Source organism: Danaus plexippus, chromosome 2, assembly GCF_018135715.1.
Source record: "Danaus plexippus chromosome 2, MEX_DaPlex, whole genome shotgun sequence".
NCBI classification, from domain to species: Eukaryota; Metazoa; Arthropoda; class Insecta; order Lepidoptera; family Nymphalidae; genus Danaus; species Danaus plexippus.
The window spans coordinates 466,401-489,191 of record NC_083537.1 but is presented as its reverse complement, the minus strand read 5'-3'; the positions used below and the strand labels follow the sequence as shown (position 1 = coordinate 489,191).

Sequence of the window (22,791 nt, the reverse complement as noted above, 5' to 3'; positions counted from 1 at the left end):
TAAAAGTTAAGCTTATTTTAAAGCCTCTGCTAATAATCGTACAAAATTACTAAAATAACATTTTGAAGTGAAATCTACTGCTATAAAGAACAATATTTTTTTTCTAAGCACATTATAAAAATAATTATAATTTTTAAAAAATAAATATAAAATGTAAAGTATAAAATATATTTAGTATTTTTTTTTATTGTAATTGATTCTTTTTAGCTTTTATAATTATTAAATAAAATATCTTATTTAATCCTTTATACCAATTATTACAATTTACTAATAATTTTTATTTTGTTAGGTCTATCAAAGAGTTATATATTTTTTGTCTGTGGAATCTCTGGATTATTGGATCGATCGCGCACTATAATTCAGTTTTCAAATGGTCTTGCAATAATAACTGCGTAGACTGTTGTTTACTTGTTTCTGTAACCGATACTATCAATTTGATTGCTTAAAATGACTATGCTAACGAAACCGAGCGCTATTATACGAAAACCAGAAGTAATTAGTGCTCCATTGGTAGAAAAAACTGTTTGCGATGAGGTGCGTATGATTAAAAAAAAAATACTTATATATTTCCTTGTTTTAATATTTATTTCTCATTTTTCTTGTTTCGTCTTATAAAAAATAAATTATGAGAAAAATATTTTTTATAGTTAACGCCAATTTATGAAAATATAATCATAGTTAAACAAAAGCTGCGTATATATTTGGGCGTATATTATAATGCATTTTTTATATAATTCGCATTATGTTGATAAGCATTTTTTTAATAATTATGTATAAACTTTGTAATATATTCTTTGTAATTAACAAAGAATTAAAAAAATATAAATTGTTTATAAAGGAGAAAATTGATATCCATCCTACTCCGGAGGCACGCTCCTCCAGAGCTATGCTGTGTCTGTCGCTGACTGCCATGCTGTTATTGATGTTGGGCTTCACTAGCGGCCTGACGGTCTACCGCGAGTACATGAGCGCTTCCACCCGACGCTACCAGGGATTCTGCTCTATACCACTCCCAAATGATATACGAGAGGTACAAATGCACAAAATTTGCTTATCTTAGTATTGTTTATTATATATCGAAATTTTAAATTGTCATGTCCCGAACACCAAAGGAGAGAATACATGAGACAATGATTTATTAGTGCTATAAATTGATTTACAAGATATTTGTAATAAATAATTCTACTACAAGTATGCTGCAAGTATGTAGTGATAAGACTCCAGCAGGAATGGTGGGACTCTAGTTGGATCAGGACTCATCAAATCATGAAGACTTTTGGTTCCAAATGAAATGTTAATAAGAAAATATAGGTCCTTACAACCAACTTCCTCGCCGATCTGGTCCCATGATCTGATAATAAGCAAATAAATGAAAATAGTAGTACGGTAAACCAGAGACATTTTAAAGATGTCATGAGGAGATCCGTCTTATATAACACTTTCACAGATAAAAAAATAATTAACACAAATGACTCAATAAAATCTCCTACAATAAGCTTTATGTTATTTACTGAAATGAGATTACAATACTAAAATACATTACTTGTTCTAATAACAAACTTCTTAAAACTTTAACATTGTCTTTGTCATTGTCTTTGGTTGTATTAGCTTGTCTTCCATACAATGATAGACTCTATGTATGTAGAGTACAATATACTACACCGTGGTACAGTATATCTATATTCTATCTTTGCACCCACTCTCCGTCATGATAGGAATTAAGTAATAAAAAGTTTTTCTTCAGCTGACAAAATTAGTAAATCTAAGTAGATACATATTTTGAGTGCTCGCTCGTGTCGACTGTTATTTGGAGTCATCGATTGTCTTTACGTTTTCATATTTTTAATTGGACACAAATTTCGGAACAGTCAATATTGTAAAAAAAAATGTTTTATTGATACGCGAATTAGGAGGGGGGAGGAGTCAGGATAAGTGATGATCCACCAGGACACCTTAATAACGCGGCTTGTAGATTACAGATTCGGGGCATCTTGTCCGATAACAGCTGCAGGCTTCGAGGAGGCGGCGTGTGTTCCGCGCGCGCCTTTTAGTTGAGTCTTGTGTCCGGGTGACGGCCACAGAGTGGGTGACGGGGCCCACCTGACCATATGGTGGGTCAATGCCTATCGGGGGGTAGTGATGAATGCTTTGGCGATACCCGCCCCTCTGACACACGGGTACATGAGGAACACGGGTTGGTTTTTAGTCAGTAAGAGTCTGACAGACCCCTTCACTCTTCCTCGAGGACGGCGGGGTTCCATGAGTATTTTCCAACCCGAGACCAAAAAAAAAAGACATTTTAATAACCACAAATAGGAACATAAAAAAAAGTTTTAAGTGGATGTTGAGTAATAATTCGTTAGACATTAGTTCGATGGGAGGTCAAAATATTAGCATCCACCCATCAGACAAAGTCATGAGGCCAACCGACTAGTCGGGTTCCGGCCTATCGTCTGAAGAAGCATTATGAAGGATGGGTCTGAAAAGTTGCCTTCTAATTTAAGTCAAGTGCAAAACGCCATGATCTTTGTTGTGTCAGGTTCTTGGTCATGGAGGGTAGCGGGATTAGAAGATGGGTGTCCCGCTGGCCTGCCACAGTCAGTAGGGGGCTCAATTACTGGTCTAGTCACTCATGAAAGGCTGCCTAGTCAACTGGGTATAAACCCAGGGTGGTCCCATCACGCCGGTTTGTGACAGGATGAGAGTGTTCAATAGCGATCTCTGGAGAGAAGGGGGGGGGGGTTCGAGCGGCCCCGCAGTCTCCAGATCAAGCCCCAACTATTGAAGCCAGTCTCGCTGTCTTGTTGAATAATAATGTCAAGGGTTCCTTCAACTATCAACGTCGATTCACTTTATAAAATAAAGACAAAACAAAAAAGTAAAGTAATTTTCACAGCGGCTGCAATTCCTCTATTAAAAAGTGTACCTCGCTGTTATTAGAGGTCAGTACTGTAAGCTCTCATTATCACCGAGAGCCTAGTAACCCTCTCTTGCTGTTTTTACGTAAAGTAAACGTGGATTTTGTCCTACAATCGCGGCGTACCAGATTACCCTCTCGAATAAAACTTTCTATAGCGCGCCGGGATATGTGTGTATATCCGCAATGATATCTGTTGTTAGCGTCTCCGTCACCTTTAAGATACCAAATTATCAGCCCTCTGGATTCTGGTGGATATAGGTGTCCAGGTGATCAGGTGACGACACGCTTATTTGAATATATATTTCAGCAAGGCTGTTGATAAGCTCTGCTTCGTACCCTTCGGCACAGCCTGTCGTTCTAGGTAATTTTGATATCCACCATCAAGACGGCCTGGTTCCATATTACCTGACTGACCACGATGGGAGAGAAGCTTGGAATTTCTCCTTATCGCCAAGTCTTTTTCAGTTGGTAAAGGAAGCTGCAAGGGTGCCAGATGTGGATGAGCATATAGCCAATTTCTTGGATCTACCGTTGAGAACAGACCCAGATAGATACATCGTTGATGTCTCATCACAATTGGTAGCTTTTGACCACTGTCTGGTTAAATCTGTATTGATATATCCGTCCGGTCACGAATTTACGGCGAAAGGTCATTATGGTGGTACAAGGCAGCAGATTGGGATGAGATGCGACATTTCTTTGCGTCTGGTTCTTGGCGGCAGGTTAGCTTCTCTTCAGGAGATTCGTCAACACGCGCCGACGGTGTAACTGATGTAACACATCAGACCTTGGATTATTTTATTGCCTTCACCGACGTACCCATTGGCACCAAAGATAATCGGTGACCACTGACACACAAAACTTGGTTAAATCCAGTCTCGTCAGCATAGAGGATAGACAACAAGTAGCCAGCCTTTCGTTATTCTACAGATTACACTCTGGAGACTGTCTCCTGCCCAGGAATTGCACGATTTAATTCCTGCATACCCTTTCTATTATTTGACAACCAGACGCACGGTGGGCCTCCATCCTTTCGTTATAGACTTTCCTCACATCCAGACGAAGCGATACGTTTCCGCTTTCCTCATGCGCATAGAAAAGGATCAGAATAGTTTCAAGAGTCTTTGTTTCCTTCGATTTATAATTTGGGTGTCTTTTAAAATAAAAGGTAAATAGGTTCATACTGAAATATCGCGTTCACCGTTCATGACCTCATTTCAACATCTAAACGGATGAAATGACAGTCGAAGTAAAAAAAAAATACATTATAAGAAAACAATGTGTTATCTGCTAACTTATTTCTAACTCATTAGTCATTACCTACTTGTGCAACCAACGGGTCTATTATTATCAAAAAGTGCTGTCGCCGAATCCGGCCTCCAGATCATATTGGTACCAAATACAGAATTAATCCTCACAGTTTACAAGTCCATTTCTAAGTATTGTCATCGCCAGCTTCAATCCTAATTACACAGTTTATTTTTTAACAAAGCAATTCAACGTCGACACATGCAGATATAACGCATAAACGGACTGTTCAGATCAATTGAATATAATCAAATGTATCATAAATTATAAATATATAGAAGAGATTTGTCGTAAGGAACAGAAGCTTCATATAATATATGATACTGATTGATTACAGGGAGATGATACTTTCTCTCTTAATACATGGAAACTTAGGTAAAAATGCATTAATAATTAGATGACTTAAATATTAGTAATATTCAGATTATGAAAAAAATATGTTTACAATCTACTCTAGGTCCAAGATCATTATGAACCCGTCAATAAGTATACCCAGCCCCAGCCCCAGCCCCAGCACCGTAGAACGATCACGATGAACATTATTCATCAATGATCATAATACTGCGAGCATGATCCGTGTAGACCAGTGGTTCCCAACCGGTGGTCCGTGGGATACAAAAAGTGGTCCGCGAACGAATTCAAAACTTTTAAATTTAATTTTTGGTTTATACGAAATACATTGAGTTTTTAATTAAAGTTTATTTTCTTAGTCATTCACTTTATTTTTCCTTTACATCGTGGTGCCATACGAACAACAAAGAATACAAAGTGGTCCCTAGCCAAGAAAAGGTTGGGAACCACTGGTGTAGACTGTAGCACAACTCTTGTGTGTATCGTGAATCGTTACAAAACAAAATGGCTCCCATCCAGGATGCTGTACTTGTGTGCCAATTACAGAAGTAATTTAAACCATTTTGCAATTGAACATAAAACAGATTTGTTGTACGAATTATGTGATGGACGTTGGTTGGCTTACTCTCTTGTCCTGATTCAGTTTGTACATACCAAAGACAGCTTGCCCTCACTTGGACATTGGATAGAATAATGAACATATGGCTGTGGCATATACTTGTACATCTACTTAATGTTGAATTTCACGAGTCAATGAATTTGTCAGGATTCTAGGCTTAAATATTTTTTGTATATCCAAAATTTATAAATAAATAATAATAATGCAGTAACTGAAGCAGGCACAACCATAGTGGGAAGTGGGTACCAAAACTGATGAATCCTGTTCGAAATAAAAAAAATCTTATGTGTTCTTGATAAATTGTTACCCATGTTGGGTAAATGACGATTACATTGAATGTCACGTGGCTACGAAACAAAAGATTTTTATGGAGGGATCATATGTCATCGGTATAAATGAAAAAGCTCTTTCAAATATTTCGTCTGTTTCGTCTGCGTGTTTGTTGTTTTCGTTTGTGTTTCGTAATGTTGCCATATTATCAATAGCGTCAGTAATGGAATGCTGTCTCGATACACGACGGACGTCACCCGACCCAGTTGTAATATCAGTCCATGCACCGAAAGAACTTACGAATTGAACAGTAGAATTGTATTAATGATTATTGACTTGCTGGATGTCTGAACAAAAGAGACTTAGTAATATCTGACTTTTTTATTATTTGACACTGAAATTTTATCAACTAGAACATGTTGCCTAGTCACCTGACCTACGCTTGGTTCACACCTGCGACGGCTGTTGGTCATTTTGCTGTAGCTACATTGTCTTTCCCACCCTCAATGCGTTTCTACATGAGAGGTTTTCAGAATATGACATTGTTTCATGTGATGGCCGCAGTGAAATGTCTTTCTGGAAGGCTCTGACCAACTCTAAATTTTTTTTCTTGGGATGGAAAATTTTCAATGATGCTTTTAAAGATCTTTTGTAATGTTTTCATTTCTCGCAAATCAGAGCTTACCCTCGGTAGATTTTATCACAGTTCTTTGTTATTTTGAGATGTCTTCTAAATTAACTTAACTATAGCACAGTTAAAAGCGGTGATAAGATACGAATCTCTTTTCAGAACGATTAATTACTGTCAGTAGCTATGTGGTATTAAAATTCTATTGTTAGAACTGATCTCTTTCGGTTTTAATTGTCGCCGCATTTGACCGGCGGTCAGCGGTGACACGTGCTGTGTTCAATAATATAAATTGTTGACTTTGTTTACACTAGAGTCTAAATCACGAGTTTAAATTGTGCAATGTTTAAAGTATGATGTAACCGGCTAACTACATTCTATACATTAAATTTGTTGGCCAGATATCAGAGCATAGTTTAGAACTGCCTCTGAATGTAAACTAATATGTATATATAAAAGGATATAACAAAAGTCATCTTAAAAATGGTGTTAAATTAGAATATTTTTTCTACTATATATACTATGTTAATGTGTGTATTTTCTTCGGTATTTCGTCTCGTATAAGGTTTTACTTTCAAATCTTATCGTATACATCTCTCCCATTAACCTGCCGGAGCTCGGCCTGCCATCGATTTCTTCTTAATATAGTATGGAAGACCTCGTCTGCAGTCCGCGCTGTCTTTAACTAACATTTATTACAGTATCGATCCCTGACTTCGCGGCGACGCAATATGATTACGAATAAAACAAATATACAATCAATGCAGTAGGTTTTTGTAATAGATTTTAATATTCTTTGTTAAGCTTCGTATCGCTAACAATACTCTAACATTTATCAACATGGTTTGATCACGTGTTACGATAATTTTAAAGACATGACCCTTTATGAAGCAACGATGACGTCAGCAGCGGTGCGCCGTGGTGTGTATGTTGATTGAGTTAGACCAATGTAGGAAATGTTGTTACGGTGGCTATATTTAGACGAGCAGCTTGTTCCGGATCAATGAAATTCTAGTTGCGCGTATTTGATGACCGCCAGTCCCAGGCGCGCTATAGATTATTTAAGTGTGAACTGATTAAAATGATTTTCCTAGTTTCCTCCTCAATAATGATTCGTCTCCTACCATCAGCTCCAGAACTCTCAGATGATCGAGCCCAACTTCCGCGTGCTGCCGCTGAGCTGGTCTCCCGAGGACGTGCAGGTCGTCAGCACCTCGGACGACGATCAGTTCGTGAACGCGCTGCGCGAGGAACTCGACATAGGGGACAACGTGGAGAAGATCTCCGTCATCAACAACGGACACCGCGTCAGCTTCATACACGACTTTAATGATAACACCACCGGTGACTATTATAACATGAACCGCCACACTCTATACTAGTATAGTTGGTTGAGGATACCTGAAGCTGGTTCAGCTGGAATATCTTTAACACTAGCTATTTAATGTGCGAACGGGTGATAGAACAAATAGCGAGACCGGAATGTTTCGGTTCCAGGTATAATCGACTCGGACCGCTGCTTCATCATGGACCTGGAGCCGGAGCTGGTCCTGTCTCCGTCGTTATTCATAGCGGGTCTGCAGCGAGGCTCGCAGTTCGACGTGTCCCGCGTCCGCTCCTCGCTGCGGGCCGCTCTCCCCGCCATCACCTTCACCAGGCTCTCCGACGACTGCGCCCCGCGACCCACCTACAGACTCACCGCCGACCAGACTGGCGCCAGTAAGTACACGTCCACCCGCACGCAGACGCGCACACAGGCGGCGTTACTTAGATCTATTGTCGATGTTTCCAGTCCGCAAACGCTCCGCCGAGGATCCCCCTCACGACTACATGCAGTTCTCTGGCAAGCACGTGCAGGAGATCAAGATAGACAACCTGCAGGAGGTGCTGCAGTACGAGAACAAAGACAAGAAGGCTTAGACACCGAGTCGCCGGCTGTACGGGCGGCCATCTTGGAGAGCGTCCGTCACCCCCACCCCACCCCCGGAACCCTCCCCCACCCCACCGCTTAGTCGGAGCCCGGCGAGGCTCTGTTAGTGAAATGTTATTATCGTTATTGTCTAGTGACACATGTAAAGGAGCGCACGTCTACAACACGACCCTCTCCCGCTCCGAGTCGTCTCGGTCGTGTTGCTGTATTGATTAGAGGAACTCTTTATTTCCTTATCTTTATATTTATGTTGTAAGTTTATCGTATCTCTACCGTCGCTCTATGATCTCAGTTAACGTTTAATACTCGTATGTTTAGTGGAGTGCCATTTAGTTACTACTGTCGGAGCGCACACGTGTCTGTGTGTAGTGTTGGGAGCGAGTCCCGACCCTCGACCTCTACGTCCGCCTGTTTTGTTTTGCTCGTTACAGAGGAGACGGTCGCCTCGACCTTTCCTGTTTCGGTGCACTTTTTCTTAGCGTTAAGTATATCGTACATATGGAATGTATTTCAATCAATAAAGTGTCTCAAACTGAGCGGAGTTTCAATTATTAGTATAGACTCCTTTGGATACCAAACGCGTTTCTGATATACTCTGCGGGGACGCGGCCAGCCGACACCTCTACACGTGAGGCGCTCATTATTCAGTACCTCATACAGTTAACATTGCGTCGCTGTTTTGCGTCGTGCCTTTGTGCGCCAGCTTATACGAGCTTCGTGAATTAATTGCTATAGAATTTTAAGTATTTTTTTATTTTGGTTCATTCTTCAGGGTTTAGGACATGCGACGGTTTTCCACATTAAAAGTTGTTTTCTGCCCTCCTGCCAAATAAACCAGTATAATTTTCGATGCGTGAAACATAAGGGTATATAATTAGTCTGTTAGAGAAAATGGTTTCTTATAAATTAGAGAGGAACCTGAGGTTTCGCTAGCGTCGGTAAAGATTCATTAGGAGACTGCGTCTTAGACGAGAATTAATAACATATCAAAAGATATAAGAAGGATATTCTAACGGACAGCCAGAACACGTGTTACAGTTTACATAGAAGTAATAGTTGGTTTTGCTAAGCTATAAGGGACAGCGGTTCAATCGTCAACACTACTGTGAGTAGGAGTGAACAGCTGACGGTAAGGAGTTCGCGAACTCGGCACTTGTGTTTTGTGAGACCAGTTTTGTTTAGTCATTAGAAGGTTAAGTAAAGAAATAGATTATTTCCTTTATAATTACAACTCTTACCCAGCTCTTCATGTATGTATTATAAATACATATTGATGTATGTTTTGTTGTCGTTTTAATTGTACGTATCGTTTCAATTCCTATTATTTGAATTATAATTCTGGAAAGTAAAAATGTCAGGTGTCACCCGCATAACCAGTTGTGCAAGCGTTGTCGCAACAATGAGTGTTGGTTGGTATAAATAGAGGCGGGGGTAAATAATTAAAAACAGTCTCGTTCGAGACGTCGCAACGATCGGAACTCTTCGAAGAAAACTTACAATTACTGAAAGGAATGAAATGGCCAAATTCATACCGTGCTTGGCTCACTCCTTAAATCTTGTAGGTGTTCATTCTGCCTCATCACGTCAGGAAGCTATTAACCTATTTGGTTTGATTCAAAAAATATATCGCTTTTTTTGTTGGCTCCTTTTCGAGGTGGGAAATTATGAAAAAGTGCGTAAAAACCAATTTATAAGGAAGTAGTCAGACGAGATGGTCGGCGAAACATGTTGCTGTGAAAGCATTATTAAGTAACTTGCCAGAAATAGTGGACGCCTTAGAAGAAGTTAAGCAAACTTCGCATGCTCCAGAAGCTAAGTTCGAGGCAAACCATCTTTTAACTGCTATAAAGAATTTTAATTTTATTCTTAATTTAACTATACAGGCGAATATTCTTCGCGGCATCAATCGAGTGAATATAATAATTCAGAAAGAAGATGTCCTGTCCCCTTCCGTCGCAGTAATGGATGGTCTGCTCAAAACTTTGCAAAAAATGAGACACAATCTAAAGGAATATTGGATAAAAGAAGTTGAAGAATTTGTTGAAAAAAGTTGAGCTTATTTTGCAAAACAAACAAACATTATGCGCATGAAATTAATAAAAAAAATATTTGCGTTCTTCAATGAGCCAGGAACGCTTATCAGGTCTTGCGATATTAGCGAAAGAAAATCGAATAGCACACGAGTTAAATTATGAGTAGGCCATAGATTTATTTGATGAACAAAAAGCTCGAAGAGTCAAATTTTTATTCAAAAGTGCAATTTAATAAACCTATTATAATTTTTATTTTTACTACACATATTTTTTTTTAGATACTATCCTGTGCTGTGTATAAAATATAATATTTTACGTCTTTATGTCTATACATCTGTAAATAAATAAGTATAACAAGGATAGAATAGCAATTGATGCATTATTTCCGGAAGGCTTATGTCTTAGTGGACATCTGATAGCTGAAATTATAAAGATGATAAAGGGAAAAATAAAAATAAGTGGGCGGGGGCGGCATGTTTCTGTTTTTGCCCCGCATAAAAAAAATTAAGATCCGGGGCTGGATAGCAGCCGTTACTCGCGTCGCCACGATAGGGTTCTGTAAATCATACGTGAAGCGGTTAGTCTTTCAGTGGCCAGAGCGCAAAGGGAAATAACCACAAATGAGCCATCAGTGGGTTTTGTGAGAGAAGGCACTAGGGCTACACAATCAAAGGTCAAGCCTTACTCTATCCTTAAAGCGGCTTTGGATTGGACTATAATGATGGATACGTATGAGAAACAATACAAAATCCCAGAGGATATACGTGCGACGGCCTCCAGACCAGATATATTTATGAGAGCTTACGATTCCTTGGGAAACCAATATCTATAAAGACCATGCCATCAAGGTCAACAAATATTACGAGCTCACTAACGAACTCGTTAAGAATAGTTTCGTTTTAAATTTGTGGGTATTAGTGGAGCGAGACGTATAACGGCAAAATCCCTCTACAACCTATTAAAAGACTTGAGCCTGTCCAGAACTAGTATCAATTCATTCTTTGAACGTACTTTGAACGCAGCCCTAGTAGGTCCTTTTCAAATTTGGTTAGGTAGAGAGAAGAGCTTGGACGGTGGAGGTGAGAGATTAACGCGCTTTAGATTTGGGCTCCTTAAACCTACACCTGGGTTGCAAGTCCCAGGTACTGTTGAAGCTCCTGTCCCTGCAACGCCGTGGACCCCGCACAAGTACGGTGAATCCATTGAATGTTAAAAGGTTTCGTCTCTGTTGGCCAATTAATCTTGTGGAACCATCGCTGCTTTGAAAAGGAAGCCATCAGGATCATACATTCAGGCTGGGGTCGGGAAGGTACTTACGTCACAATTTTGAGTCGTCGATCCCGCAATTGCTCTACTTCAGAACTTTTATCCTCTACAAATCTTAGCCTACGGCAGCTCATTACAGAAGTTTATTTTTTGAGTTGAAGCTCATCGTAAGTCCACAAATTCAAGATTATTAATCGAACCCTGGAACGTTCTGTTAGAACTCCCCGAGGATTCGGCTTTTTTAAAGAATAAACTAGTTCAAAACACTAATTGTTTATTTCATAAACTTATTAATTCATTGATTAAAATATATTAAAGTGAGATGATTCGGTAAAAGCGGTATCTCGTAAGAGGGCTGGAACTGAACTGAGGATCAGGGTGGTCGCTTTGTTAGAAGAAAATAGAGCTGATTTCGCATTTATATCTGGATTGTAATGTAAACGACGTGTGAGATCTAGATTAGCAATACAGTTAACATTCCAGGGTTATAACAAACCCCCGGATAAGACGAAACTTGCGCAATTAAAAGACATTACCTCTTTTGAGAAGATTTTCTTAACCGTGGAATTATTTCTATTACTTTTTTCATACGATTAGTTCAAAAATAGTATGAAAGATATGGTACAAAGCGCCCCATGCTTTTCTCATAACAATACTGATATTTTCCGCCCACTGTTATTGTTAATGTTATATTTTATTTTTTACTTTTTAGTTCAATTTGTCTTCAACCCGGATGTGTTAATCTTCTAGACGACAAATGTTTCATTTTACTATCAAATAGCTACATAAATTTTTCATCCATTGACATATAAAGCTGTGTTTACAGAACTGCGTCTCCACTTCGTGTACGTTCTAAGGCTTTTTGTGTTGTTAGCATAAATAGCTACACTTGCGATCAAAGAAGTAGTGTAAGGATTTATGTAAAAAAGCCCTATTGTTCACTTTTTATAAATTAATATTTCGTAACCGTTTCATTTCATCTAATGCTATATATATATTAGTCTATACATATTCACGAAGCTAGATTCCGGAACACATCTCCCTGGTTGATCCTGCCAGTAGTCATATTTGTGACACGTCTATTTTTTTGTTATTATCGCGATTAAGTTAGTATCAGCTCAGTCACTTAGAAATTAAATATAAAATTCTCCTTATCAGAAATTTTTGATTTTTGGCTGTTGATAACGCAGCTATGAGCTTACCAACAAATACAATAGCGCTTGAGCGAGCATGCTCTATCTCTTTCACTCTCATTTACAGGATCTATGATATGATATGATCATCCTGGCAATCCTAATGATTGAATTGATATAAATTCTACGAGGTAATAAATGCCACTGGTCCTTTATAAGCCTACAAAATTGGAGCGACATGGGTCCGTTTAAAATGGGTCAAAATCGAGTTGGAAGAAGTCGTTTACAAATATAGAAATATACACGTGAAGCTGAAGAAAAGCCAATGCAGTTCTCAGGTAATGTAAAGATTCCTGTTCCAGTAACATTAATTCCGTTATATTCGATTTACATTTTAATGTCAATTTTGTCATCTCTGACTGCAACTAAATGTAGCGGTTACTTGCTAATCTATGCCAGATGTTTAAATTACCTTGAATTATCTTAGGATTACATATCTGGGGTAAAGTACAGGCCCGCCGCTAGATATTTTGCCGCCCGCGTGCAATACCGATTCTGCCGCCCCCGCTTCTATATGAGTTTTGGCAAAAAGAGTATTCATATTTCCTTATTAGTTATTATGGTGAGAAAAAATAAAAGACAAATTATTTATTTTAAATAATTTATTCTGTACTGTATATAACGTTTGCCTACAGAAGTTAAAAGTTCAAACTTACAAGTCTTATAAGAAATTTACTCTTCTAGCCTTTAAATGTGCAAAACCGTCTATTAACTTTCTTGTGTCCTAACTATCAACTATTTCATGTTCAATTGAAAGTATTGCTAGAAAACTCAGTCTTTGCCGGTGCATTGTTGATCTTAAATAGTTTTTTATAATTTTTAATTTAGAAAATGACCTTTCACCAGATGCAACTGAAGCTGTCAATGTGAGTAATAATCTTAGCACTATCGCTGTGCGGAAATATTGAAATTAAGTCATCGGCAAACAGATATTGTTTAGTACAAAATGAAACTCTAAAGCAATGATTTCATTTAATAAATCAATTCCGTCAATGTCTGATTCTCCACTTGAGTCATCTTTAAGCTTCAGATTTAAATCTTTACAATGTTTTATTAACTCATCGTTGGAATAATTAAATAAGTTGTTGCTTAATAAGCCAAAATACATCGGAAAATGTTTTTTTTTTTGAAAGTCGAACCTATCCTTTAAAGAAGTTATTGTTTGATATAGGATTCTAAAGTAAAACTCTACTCTGTGATTGATTTTGTGGTCTACTACAACTTCTTCACTGTGTTCGTAATTAAATTGTGTTGATTTTCTTCTTGGTCGAATTGTATTTATTGGGGGGAAATCTGTTTCTACGTTGAGTTCATGAGTCACTTTAGAAGCTTCTGCTAACAGCGTTTCAAAGTGTTCAGACGTGCGATATTTTGTAAACTTATCAATCAACTTATTTATTAAATTTATGTAGCTTTGAGTATGCATTGTAGGGCTCTACATCATTTCTCTCAAAACGTAAATTTTGTTTAAAATATGGAACCAAATTATTTCCGAGCAAATAAATCTATAATTTTGAATGTTTAAAGCAAGCAAATGCGCCTTATTAGTTGTAGTATAATCTCATTCCTTCGAGCCACCAGATATCTCCAGCAAAGCATCGAAGACTTGTTCAAGGTTATATCGTAATGGTTTCACTGCATCGATTCTGCTGGACCATCGCGTTTTTTCACTTTTAATTTCAAATCCGGTAAATGTTGGAAATTATCGACCACCTTTTTGTAGATGATGAAAAGAAAACGTACATTTAATATTCAAGATTTAAAAGCCCTTTAGTTATTGTTACTTCATATTTGAACAGTAATCTTTGTGATATTTAAGTCAATAAACAAGTTAGGTCGTACTTACCATAATTACGATTCCCGCACACTTCTGCTTTATACTGACGGATAATTCAGTATATATATGGATATTGAGTAATATTCACACTACACGAGGTAAAATATCATTAAGTTGAGCCGAAAAATCATGTACAAAATAATAGAAGGAAGCCCAAAGCGGATTTCCGTTTTTCATCGAATGACAGACGACGTATAGTATCTTAGTTTTGACGGTAACGATAGATGGTGGTTATCTTTATTTGGAGAGGTTTTTTAATGCTATGATTTTTTTTTTCTTATACAATGAATATTATCACAATGACTTGAATAAGACAAGTTAGAAGTCACTCAATTTGCCGCCCCCTGGGCGTGCCGCCCGTTTGCAGTGCACGCGTTGCACGCCCGCTTCCGGCGGGCCTGGTAAAGTATTAATTGCTATTTTAAGAATTAAATCTTTTTCACAATTGAGAAAAATTTCAATACAGAGTTCATTTTGGTCTTTACAAATGTAAATATTATTAGGTATGCTTTAACACAACACAAATAACCGTATCTAGAGTAGAATAAGTAAGTTAGCCTTTCATAAACAGATATAGTTACTAGTTGGAAATGTGAATGTATAAATGTTATGATTTACAGAATGAGAAATTGGAATAGGAATACTTTTATAAAGGTTATGTATCTTATGATTGATGAGAGGAATTCTTTATACAAAAAATATTTTGTTATTCTTATAGAACACACATAAGTTACTCAGGTCTAAGATTTATAAATATTTTGTAATTCTAATTTAACAGGGAATTCCTCAGAGATAGGTAAGTATCTTATGTAATAAACTAATTCGGAAACAATTTAATTTGATTCAAAACTTCTAACTTAAATGAGAAAGTCAATAAACTACTAGATATACTATTACAAAGTTGATTTAATTTTGTCGAAAAACTAATTTTGATGACCCAATGACCTAAAATTGTAACACAATTACCACTGTCAGGATCAACACCCTTTATTTGAATTGCATGATTATTAATTTAAGGCATTTCGTCGATAGATGATTGTTTAATCAAACTCACAAAATCACCAGGAACAATTAGACAGGTTAAATGTTTTCCTGAAACGGATTTCAATACTCGTATATAAGGTAAGTAATGTTTCGTAGAATTTTTGAAATGTCATTATTATATGGTTCTGCTGTAGCAGATTGTTTTAGAGAAAAAGAGTATTTATTACAAGCGCTTTCTTTTTGGGGCTGGTTACCCTGATGTTTAACCCTTTTTGAAATAGAGGTAATATTTCCTTTTTTGGGCTGGTTATCCTGTCGTATAATTTTATTGGAATTAGTAGTAACATTTCCTTTTTTGGGGCTGGTTACCCTGTCGTGTAATGTTACTGGAATTTTTAGGTCGATTTTGGAAAGTTGTCACGCGCGCCACCACAACGAATTTATTCGTTTAAATCACTTGCAGTAAATTCTTGAGTATCGTTATTATTTCCAGAAGGATCAAGATAAGGTGAGGTTTCGTTTTCAAAATAGTTAACATTAGAAATAACTTTATTGTTTTGATTAAAAGTTTGAAGAATTTGTTGTTTTTTTTTCTTCTGATACTGCTAGATGGATAGTGTCATAGCTTAAGATTCGTCGGATTTCTACATCTTACAATATTACTACTGCGTGAATTTAGCCCTATTCAAAAGGTGTGTAACGCCAGGTCTTGCATACCTGCGACTTAATAATTCTTCTTTATTGTAATTAAAGTTGTGAATCTCCGTTAGTAATTGAGAGAGACATGTTTCTACGCTCAGTGCGAATTGGTTGACTGTTTCTGCGCCTCCTTGTTAACATTCCTGCAAATCCGCTAGAAGGTGAGCAGAGTGCTTTCTTTCTCCAAATTGGTTGTTTAAAAACTCATTTAAACCACTCCATTTATTGTTTTTTTGCAAGCAATTTCTGCCTTTCCTTCTATTTGACTTAAAGCAAATTTAAGAAGTTAATCCCTTTTGAGAGGGACAGGCTAAGAAGAAAGCATTGTTACAATTTTTAATAAAAATATTTAGTTTTTCTTTTGACACATCGAATGGTTTTATAAATTTAATTAAAAAATTTAAACTTAATATATCTTTTAATGATTCCTCCTTCAGATTTTTTCTTCATTTCGACATTTTTATTAAAAACATAAAATGAAATATAAATGTAATTAAGCAGACGCGTTATGGATATATTTGTTTATAATTAATTAAGGTTCAGAAGTAATTTGATACTACTCTAGCTCGGTCGGCTACCGAGATGATGACGATGCACAATATGTATTATGTTACTATAAATTAATGTTTAAGATTTGTTTAAACAGTTCTACAGACATGGACTTTGGAATAATTAAATGTATAATCCAATTTTATATCAAATTAAAATAATCTTCACTTTATTCTTCACTTTGGTTTAAAATTCGAAATTTGCAAGCATGAAACTATCCTGTAAGTCATAGTGGAAAACGTTGAAAAATAACACAAATTGTCCTGGAAAAACTGACGATGTCCTTGATGTAGACGCTGGCGATCCCGTCAGCAGTAAGGCACTCGTTGAGGAGTGCAGTTACCCGAAAGTCTTCCTGGGACGATGGCCGAAGATTGGTTGAATGTAGAAAATTTAAATGATGAGTTCAGCCCTGGACACCCAAACCGGGATTTTGATTCTCAGCTCGCGAACACTTTGTGTTCTCCTTGATTTTTAGGGTTTCTAGACACGTAATAGTTTTTTCTCACTTCAGATATTTAGAGGATAACGGAACTTTCCCGGGATCTCACCGCAGCCACCAAAATGTTAGAACTCCCCGAGAATTCGGCTTTTATACAAAATATACTAATTTAAAACACTAATTGTTAAATTTGATAAACTTATTAATTAATTGGTTAAAATGTTTTAAAGTGCTATAATTGGGCAAAAGTGGTATCGCGTAAGAGAGTTGGAGCTGAACTGAGGATCAAGGTCATCGTATTGTTAGAAAGAAATAGAACTAATATAGAATAATATAGAACTTCCAGGAGCAGGATAACGATAATTTGACGAAGGTGGCGGGTAGTGACTGGAGGCGTTGAGACAAGACCGGTACAGTATGCGAACTTAGAGAGAGGCCTAAGTTCAACAGTGAATGGCGGCAAGCTGACTTGATTGATGGAATACAGAGAATAAATATTGGATGTTATTATTGTTCCTAACATTAATATATACAGAGACGAAACCTCTCAGCATTCCATGGATTTACCGTGCGGGTGCCGGGTTGCAGGGACAGGAGCTTCAACAGTGCCTGGGACTTGCAACCCAGGTGTAGGTCTAGAGCGCCCAAATCTAACGCGCGTTAATCTCTCACCTCCACCGTCCAAGCTCCTCTCTCTACCTAACCAAATTTGAAAAAAACCTACTAGGGCTGCGTTCAAAGTACGTTCAAAGAATGAATTGATACTAGTTCTGGACAGGCTCAAGTCTTTTAATAGGTTGTAGAGAGATTTTGCCGTTATACCTCTCGCTCCACTAATAGCCACAAATTTACAACGAAACTATTCTTAACGAGTTCGTTAGTGAGCTCGTAATGTTTGAAGACCTTGATGGCATGGTCTTTATGGATGTTGGTTTGCCAAGGAACCGTAACCTCTATTATCACAACGCGCTTTAAAATACATAAATATGTCTCTTCTAGAGGACGACGCACAAAGATCCTCTGGGATGTAGTATTGTTTCTCATACGTATCTATCATTATAGTCCAATTCAAAGCCGCTTTAATGGACCAGTAAGGCTTGATTTTGTAGCCCTAGTGCCTTCCTTCACAAAATCTATTGATAGCTTGTTTGTGTTTTTTTTCTTTTTGCGCTCTGGCTACCGAAAGACTAACCACTTCACGTATGATTTCTGAAACCCTATCGTGACGACGTGAGTGTTGACCACTATTCAGGAGTACCCTACATCCCACCCGAAAATTTATAGCAGTTTCAACAGCCTCCCCGCAGATGTAGTAAGTTTACTCGGTACTTTTACTCCATGTTACTAAATTACTCTGATCTGGGAGAGTCATCTGGAACGCAATGAGATAAAATTTTTGTAGTGCTGGCGACCAATCGTGAATTAAAGTGCGCTATTTTAGTGCATATATATAGGAGATGCAAAAATTTCTTATCTCTATATATTTGAGATGCAAAAATTTCTTATGTGTAGCGACTCGTCCTGAATTTCTAAGCTTATTGCATGGAACTTATATTTAGAATTCTCGTCTTGCCGAATAAAAGTCTTTAATATATCCGTATCTTTAGCCTTTCTACTTGATCCTAACTCTACTCTGTTACTTTGTACTTCTATCATAAGCTGTTTAAGGAATTGAAGTCTTAATTCTAGCTCTAGGACAGGTTTGTTATCGACCTTGTTAAGATCATTCAACAAACTTTCTACTATTCTTTCTAAGGATAAAGTACGGACTTATATTGTCTATTTTACGAGCGAAAAGTTTAAAAGGAGCATTTTCCGTAACCGTAGAAACTCATTGACCGCCTAACGATAATCACGGATCGTGTATCTTGTATTCTGCCTACCGAGACACAGACAGTGACATTTATTTGCATTTGTCCTCAATCCATCCGTGATAATGATATTATATTCATATATCAGGAAAGTTTATTTTACTGAACTATACGATGTCTATAGTTGGTTATTTTTCTGGATTAAAATAGCACTGGATTTTAACAGAAAATGTTTGTATGGAACAAATATCTTTCAAACATTAAGCAGTCTGTTAAGAAATCTACCAAGTACATGAAAGTAACATTTTATGACAATTCGCAAATTGGATTGAAATTGATTGTGGTCGATATGAAATGTTCCGAATAACATTTGTTTTTTATATAACTATGACATTTCACAATGTTGCACTAATAAATTTCGACGCAGGTGGGTGTTTCAATATCTATACTGTCCTCAGAGTACTAACACTGAAATGTTTTGTTCCAGACGTTTCTAGGAAGGTATAAGTTTTATGTTGCAGAGGAAAAAGATGTTCATTATTGGTTTTAAACCGTCGCCACTTAACGTAGGTTAATAAAATATCGAGAATGGACTGGCTGGCTGGGTTGTATTTAAAAATAAAGATTGCAAAAACCGTCATTGTTCTTTTTAGATAAATAAAATTCTATTACAGATTCCGTGACTATAGATAAAGATATTTATTTTTTGTTTGATAGAGAGACTTCTACTCAATATTGATATACAAAACTTCGTGAACCTTCAATGATTATATTTAAAGCATTTTGAATGTTATTGTATTTTACATTTAATGGGCACTTCGAGAAATTTAAATGCTTTATTTTTAATGTAAGGAATTTATTGGAAGGAAAGTAGTCAAGTCAGTCAAAGGATGTATATGAGGATGGACGGACATAAGGGATGTTGCGTATGCGTTGCCAGCCTTGGTTGTTGAGAAAGCAGGAAAGTGTAGGAAAACGGAGAGCCAAGGAAAGGGAGGGGATAGGGAAAGTATGACCGACTCTCTCACTCATCGCACGACACGCTGCCATTAAAGACTATTTTATACCGATCTTATGTGAGGGAGTGGCATTTCGCCGGTCCAGCCAGCCAGTGTTTGGGCTGTAGTTATTGAGCACAGCTAGGCTCTACCACCTTAAAAAAGGAAAAATCTACTTTATAAAATACTACATAAAACTATTAGTTGTATGATTATATGTTGTAATTTTTTAAGCATAATAAGTTTGTCCTTGGTTGAATTGAGATAGCTTTGAAGGATCACCTAAATTTTCAAGCCAAACACAATGGATTACTTCGATATAATAATTGTATTTAATATCAACTTTAATTATCAACGTTTAGTTTAACACGGAGGGAGTTACTGACTGCTCGTCCAATGCCAGAGACTCTAAAATTACATGTGTCAATCATTTCACGTTGTCACACATTTTACGTTAAGTAACATTCGTGCCGGAAAGATCGTTACATTATATAATAATCTATGGCATCGATTCATTAGCTAAATAATCGATTATCACAGCTTACTTCTGAAAAACTTAGAAAAGAAAGAACAATAGAGTGTACATACTGGAATAAGTTTTATGGTAATCTCAAGAAACAGTCTTAGCTCTTGTTAAGATGTCAGAGTTATTTTTTATAACAAATAAATACTTTTTAATATTAATCAGTGGGAGAATTCGCTTATCGCTGCTAGAGATCAAAGGTACTTGAAGTAGCCACACCTGTTATCAACGACTTCTGAGATTAAGTCTGCGGTATCGTTATTGCTTCAATCAGATGTGAGATTATCTAGTTATGAATAACGGGACATTTGAATGTCATCTGTATACGTGTGGTACAGAGGCGTTAATGTAGAAGATCAAACTTACAAGACTTCATTCACTGTGTTCTGTTTCAATGCTTTAATTTTTTGCTACTTATTAGCCTCAGAATTTTCTTGTTTTCTTAGGACCCAGAGATTTAAAACAAAAATGAACCTGTTTAATGAATAAACCGAAATGCTCAAAAACACGTAACGTTGGTTCATAGTCTTTTTTTATTATCTAAGTCTTACACTTCATGTAACTGTTACTGGTTACCAAATTCAAGTACAAATTTAGTTGTTTTTGTCTTTAAATGTTCCAAGGTTTGATTATGAGGTAGATTCCATAAAATATGTACCCGATGTTTTGGTACAGCCATCAAATTTTAACCTACCCGTTTTGTAAATAATAGTTAATATAAAAAAGTTAATATATAACTCAAGTCTGCTCATTTCGTAACCTAGGTATTTTTATAGGTATTATCTTTATTGATGTCCTCGTGAGCAAAGTTACAATACAACTTGAACAAATCTGATGCAATTTTAAAACGTTAATGTAATAAAATGAATTATGACTTCAGAATAAAATTCACATTATATAGTAAAGCCATAACTGTGGAATATGATTTTATTTTTAGTAATTTTTACTATGTTGTGCCAATATTGTGAGCAAGGTCTTCGAATTCTTGGTGGAAGAGACGCTTTTAAAGACGAATTCCCTTATGTTGTTCGCTTAGAGGAAAAACTATTACAATCAGCAACGGAAGATAAAATTATTCACTTTAGACAAATATGCACGGGCTCAGCTCTTACTTCTGTTTGGGTTCTGTCAGCAGCTCACTGCACAGACCAGGATTTCAAGCGTTCATTGAGAAAAAACAAAGCATTCGTAAGATATAATAGCCACTTTCCAAACATCACTGGATTTGTAACTCCTGTCACTAAATATATCATGCAACCTGGATATATTGAATTGAGAGGAACAGTTAAAACGGCGGACGTCGTTCTTATTCATTGCGTTAAGATAAAAATTTCCCACTTCGGTCGAGTTAATGCAGTAGATTTTAAGTCTCTAATGGGTCATGAAGCTCTTTCTCTAGGCTTTGGTTCAACAAACGCATCTTCATTTGAAAAACCATTGCAGGTATTAAAAGGAATGTTAAGTAAATGTACTGACAAAGAGCTTGTTGACATGGGCTATCCTATAATCTGCCTGTCTAGGCCATGTGTTTTGACGGCGACAATCTGTGGTGGAGACTCAGGAGGACCTGTTGTTCACGAATCAGGCATTGTGGGCGTACATTCCAGTTCATTTGATGATTGTGATGAACATACTGAACATTTGGAGCTTACTCCCGGATCCTCTGCAGCTATTATAACACCAGTTAGTCCAGTGATAGATTGGATTACAAATATTATTATGTCAAAGAATGAAGACGACAGTTAAAAAATATATAGGTTTGCTAAATTTTACAGTAAAGGTCGATATAGAGAAAATCACTCTTTTGAGGAGACGTTTATAGTTTATGTAATAAAAAACAGGAACACATTTGTTTTACTTTATATTGTATTAAATGTCGCAAAAAGCATATCTGAAGAAAAAATTGCATCCTACCTACGAATGATTAAATAACAGGACTTCGTGGGACCGGAAATGCATATTCTAAGTTCTAATATATCTAAAAGATACAGATGACATACAGCACGATAGGGAGTAAGTAGCTCGCTAAACAGAAAATTAGACAAATACCTCATATTAGACAAAAAATAAATAATAAATATCTTTATATAATAATTAATAATAATAAAACAACATCAGAATCTTATTTTACAAATAAAATTAAAGATATTTGGATTGATAATTTTAAGGTCATTGTATTATTACAAGATCTGACAGGAAAACGTTATTTGGTTCAACAAAATGGAACATAAAAAGTCTGCTTTAGACGTGATGTTGGACGAGAGCAATTCAGACAATTTTCTTTTAGAAAATTATTCAAGTTAATGAAGTAGTTTAAATTCTTAAATAAAAATAAAATATCACTTCTTCCTCGCCGCTTCTCCAAGGATTATAGCGGACAACTTTAATATCGTCGATGTCGAACTTGTGTATTCACCTTTTTAAATATTT

At 36.6% G+C, this 22,791-nt stretch overlaps 2 protein-coding genes across 2 annotated transcripts; both read left to right on the top strand.

Annotated features, from left to right (window-relative positions):
• The first annotated feature begins 344 nt into the window (after positions 1-344).
• Positions 345-8,562, top strand: LOC116779644 (uncharacterized). Its single transcript, XM_061521314.1, has 5 exons — positions 345-534; positions 839-1,030; positions 7,227-7,440; positions 7,594-7,815; positions 7,889-8,562. Exons 1-5 carry the CDS (start codon positions 448-450, stop codon positions 8,014-8,016), a joined length of 843 nt encoding a protein of 280 aa, XP_061377298.1. The 5' UTR covers positions 345-447; the 3' UTR covers positions 8,017-8,562.
• A 12,198-nt stretch (positions 8,563-20,760) lies between these two features.
• LOC133318889 (serine protease ami-like) lies at positions 20,761-22,212 on the top strand. Its single transcript, XM_061521361.1, has one exon. The coding sequence runs from the start codon at positions 21,283-21,285 to the stop codon at positions 22,105-22,107; it is 825 nt and encodes a 274-aa protein (XP_061377345.1). The 5' UTR covers positions 20,761-21,282; the 3' UTR covers positions 22,108-22,212.
• Positions 22,213-22,791: the final 579 nt, after the last annotated feature.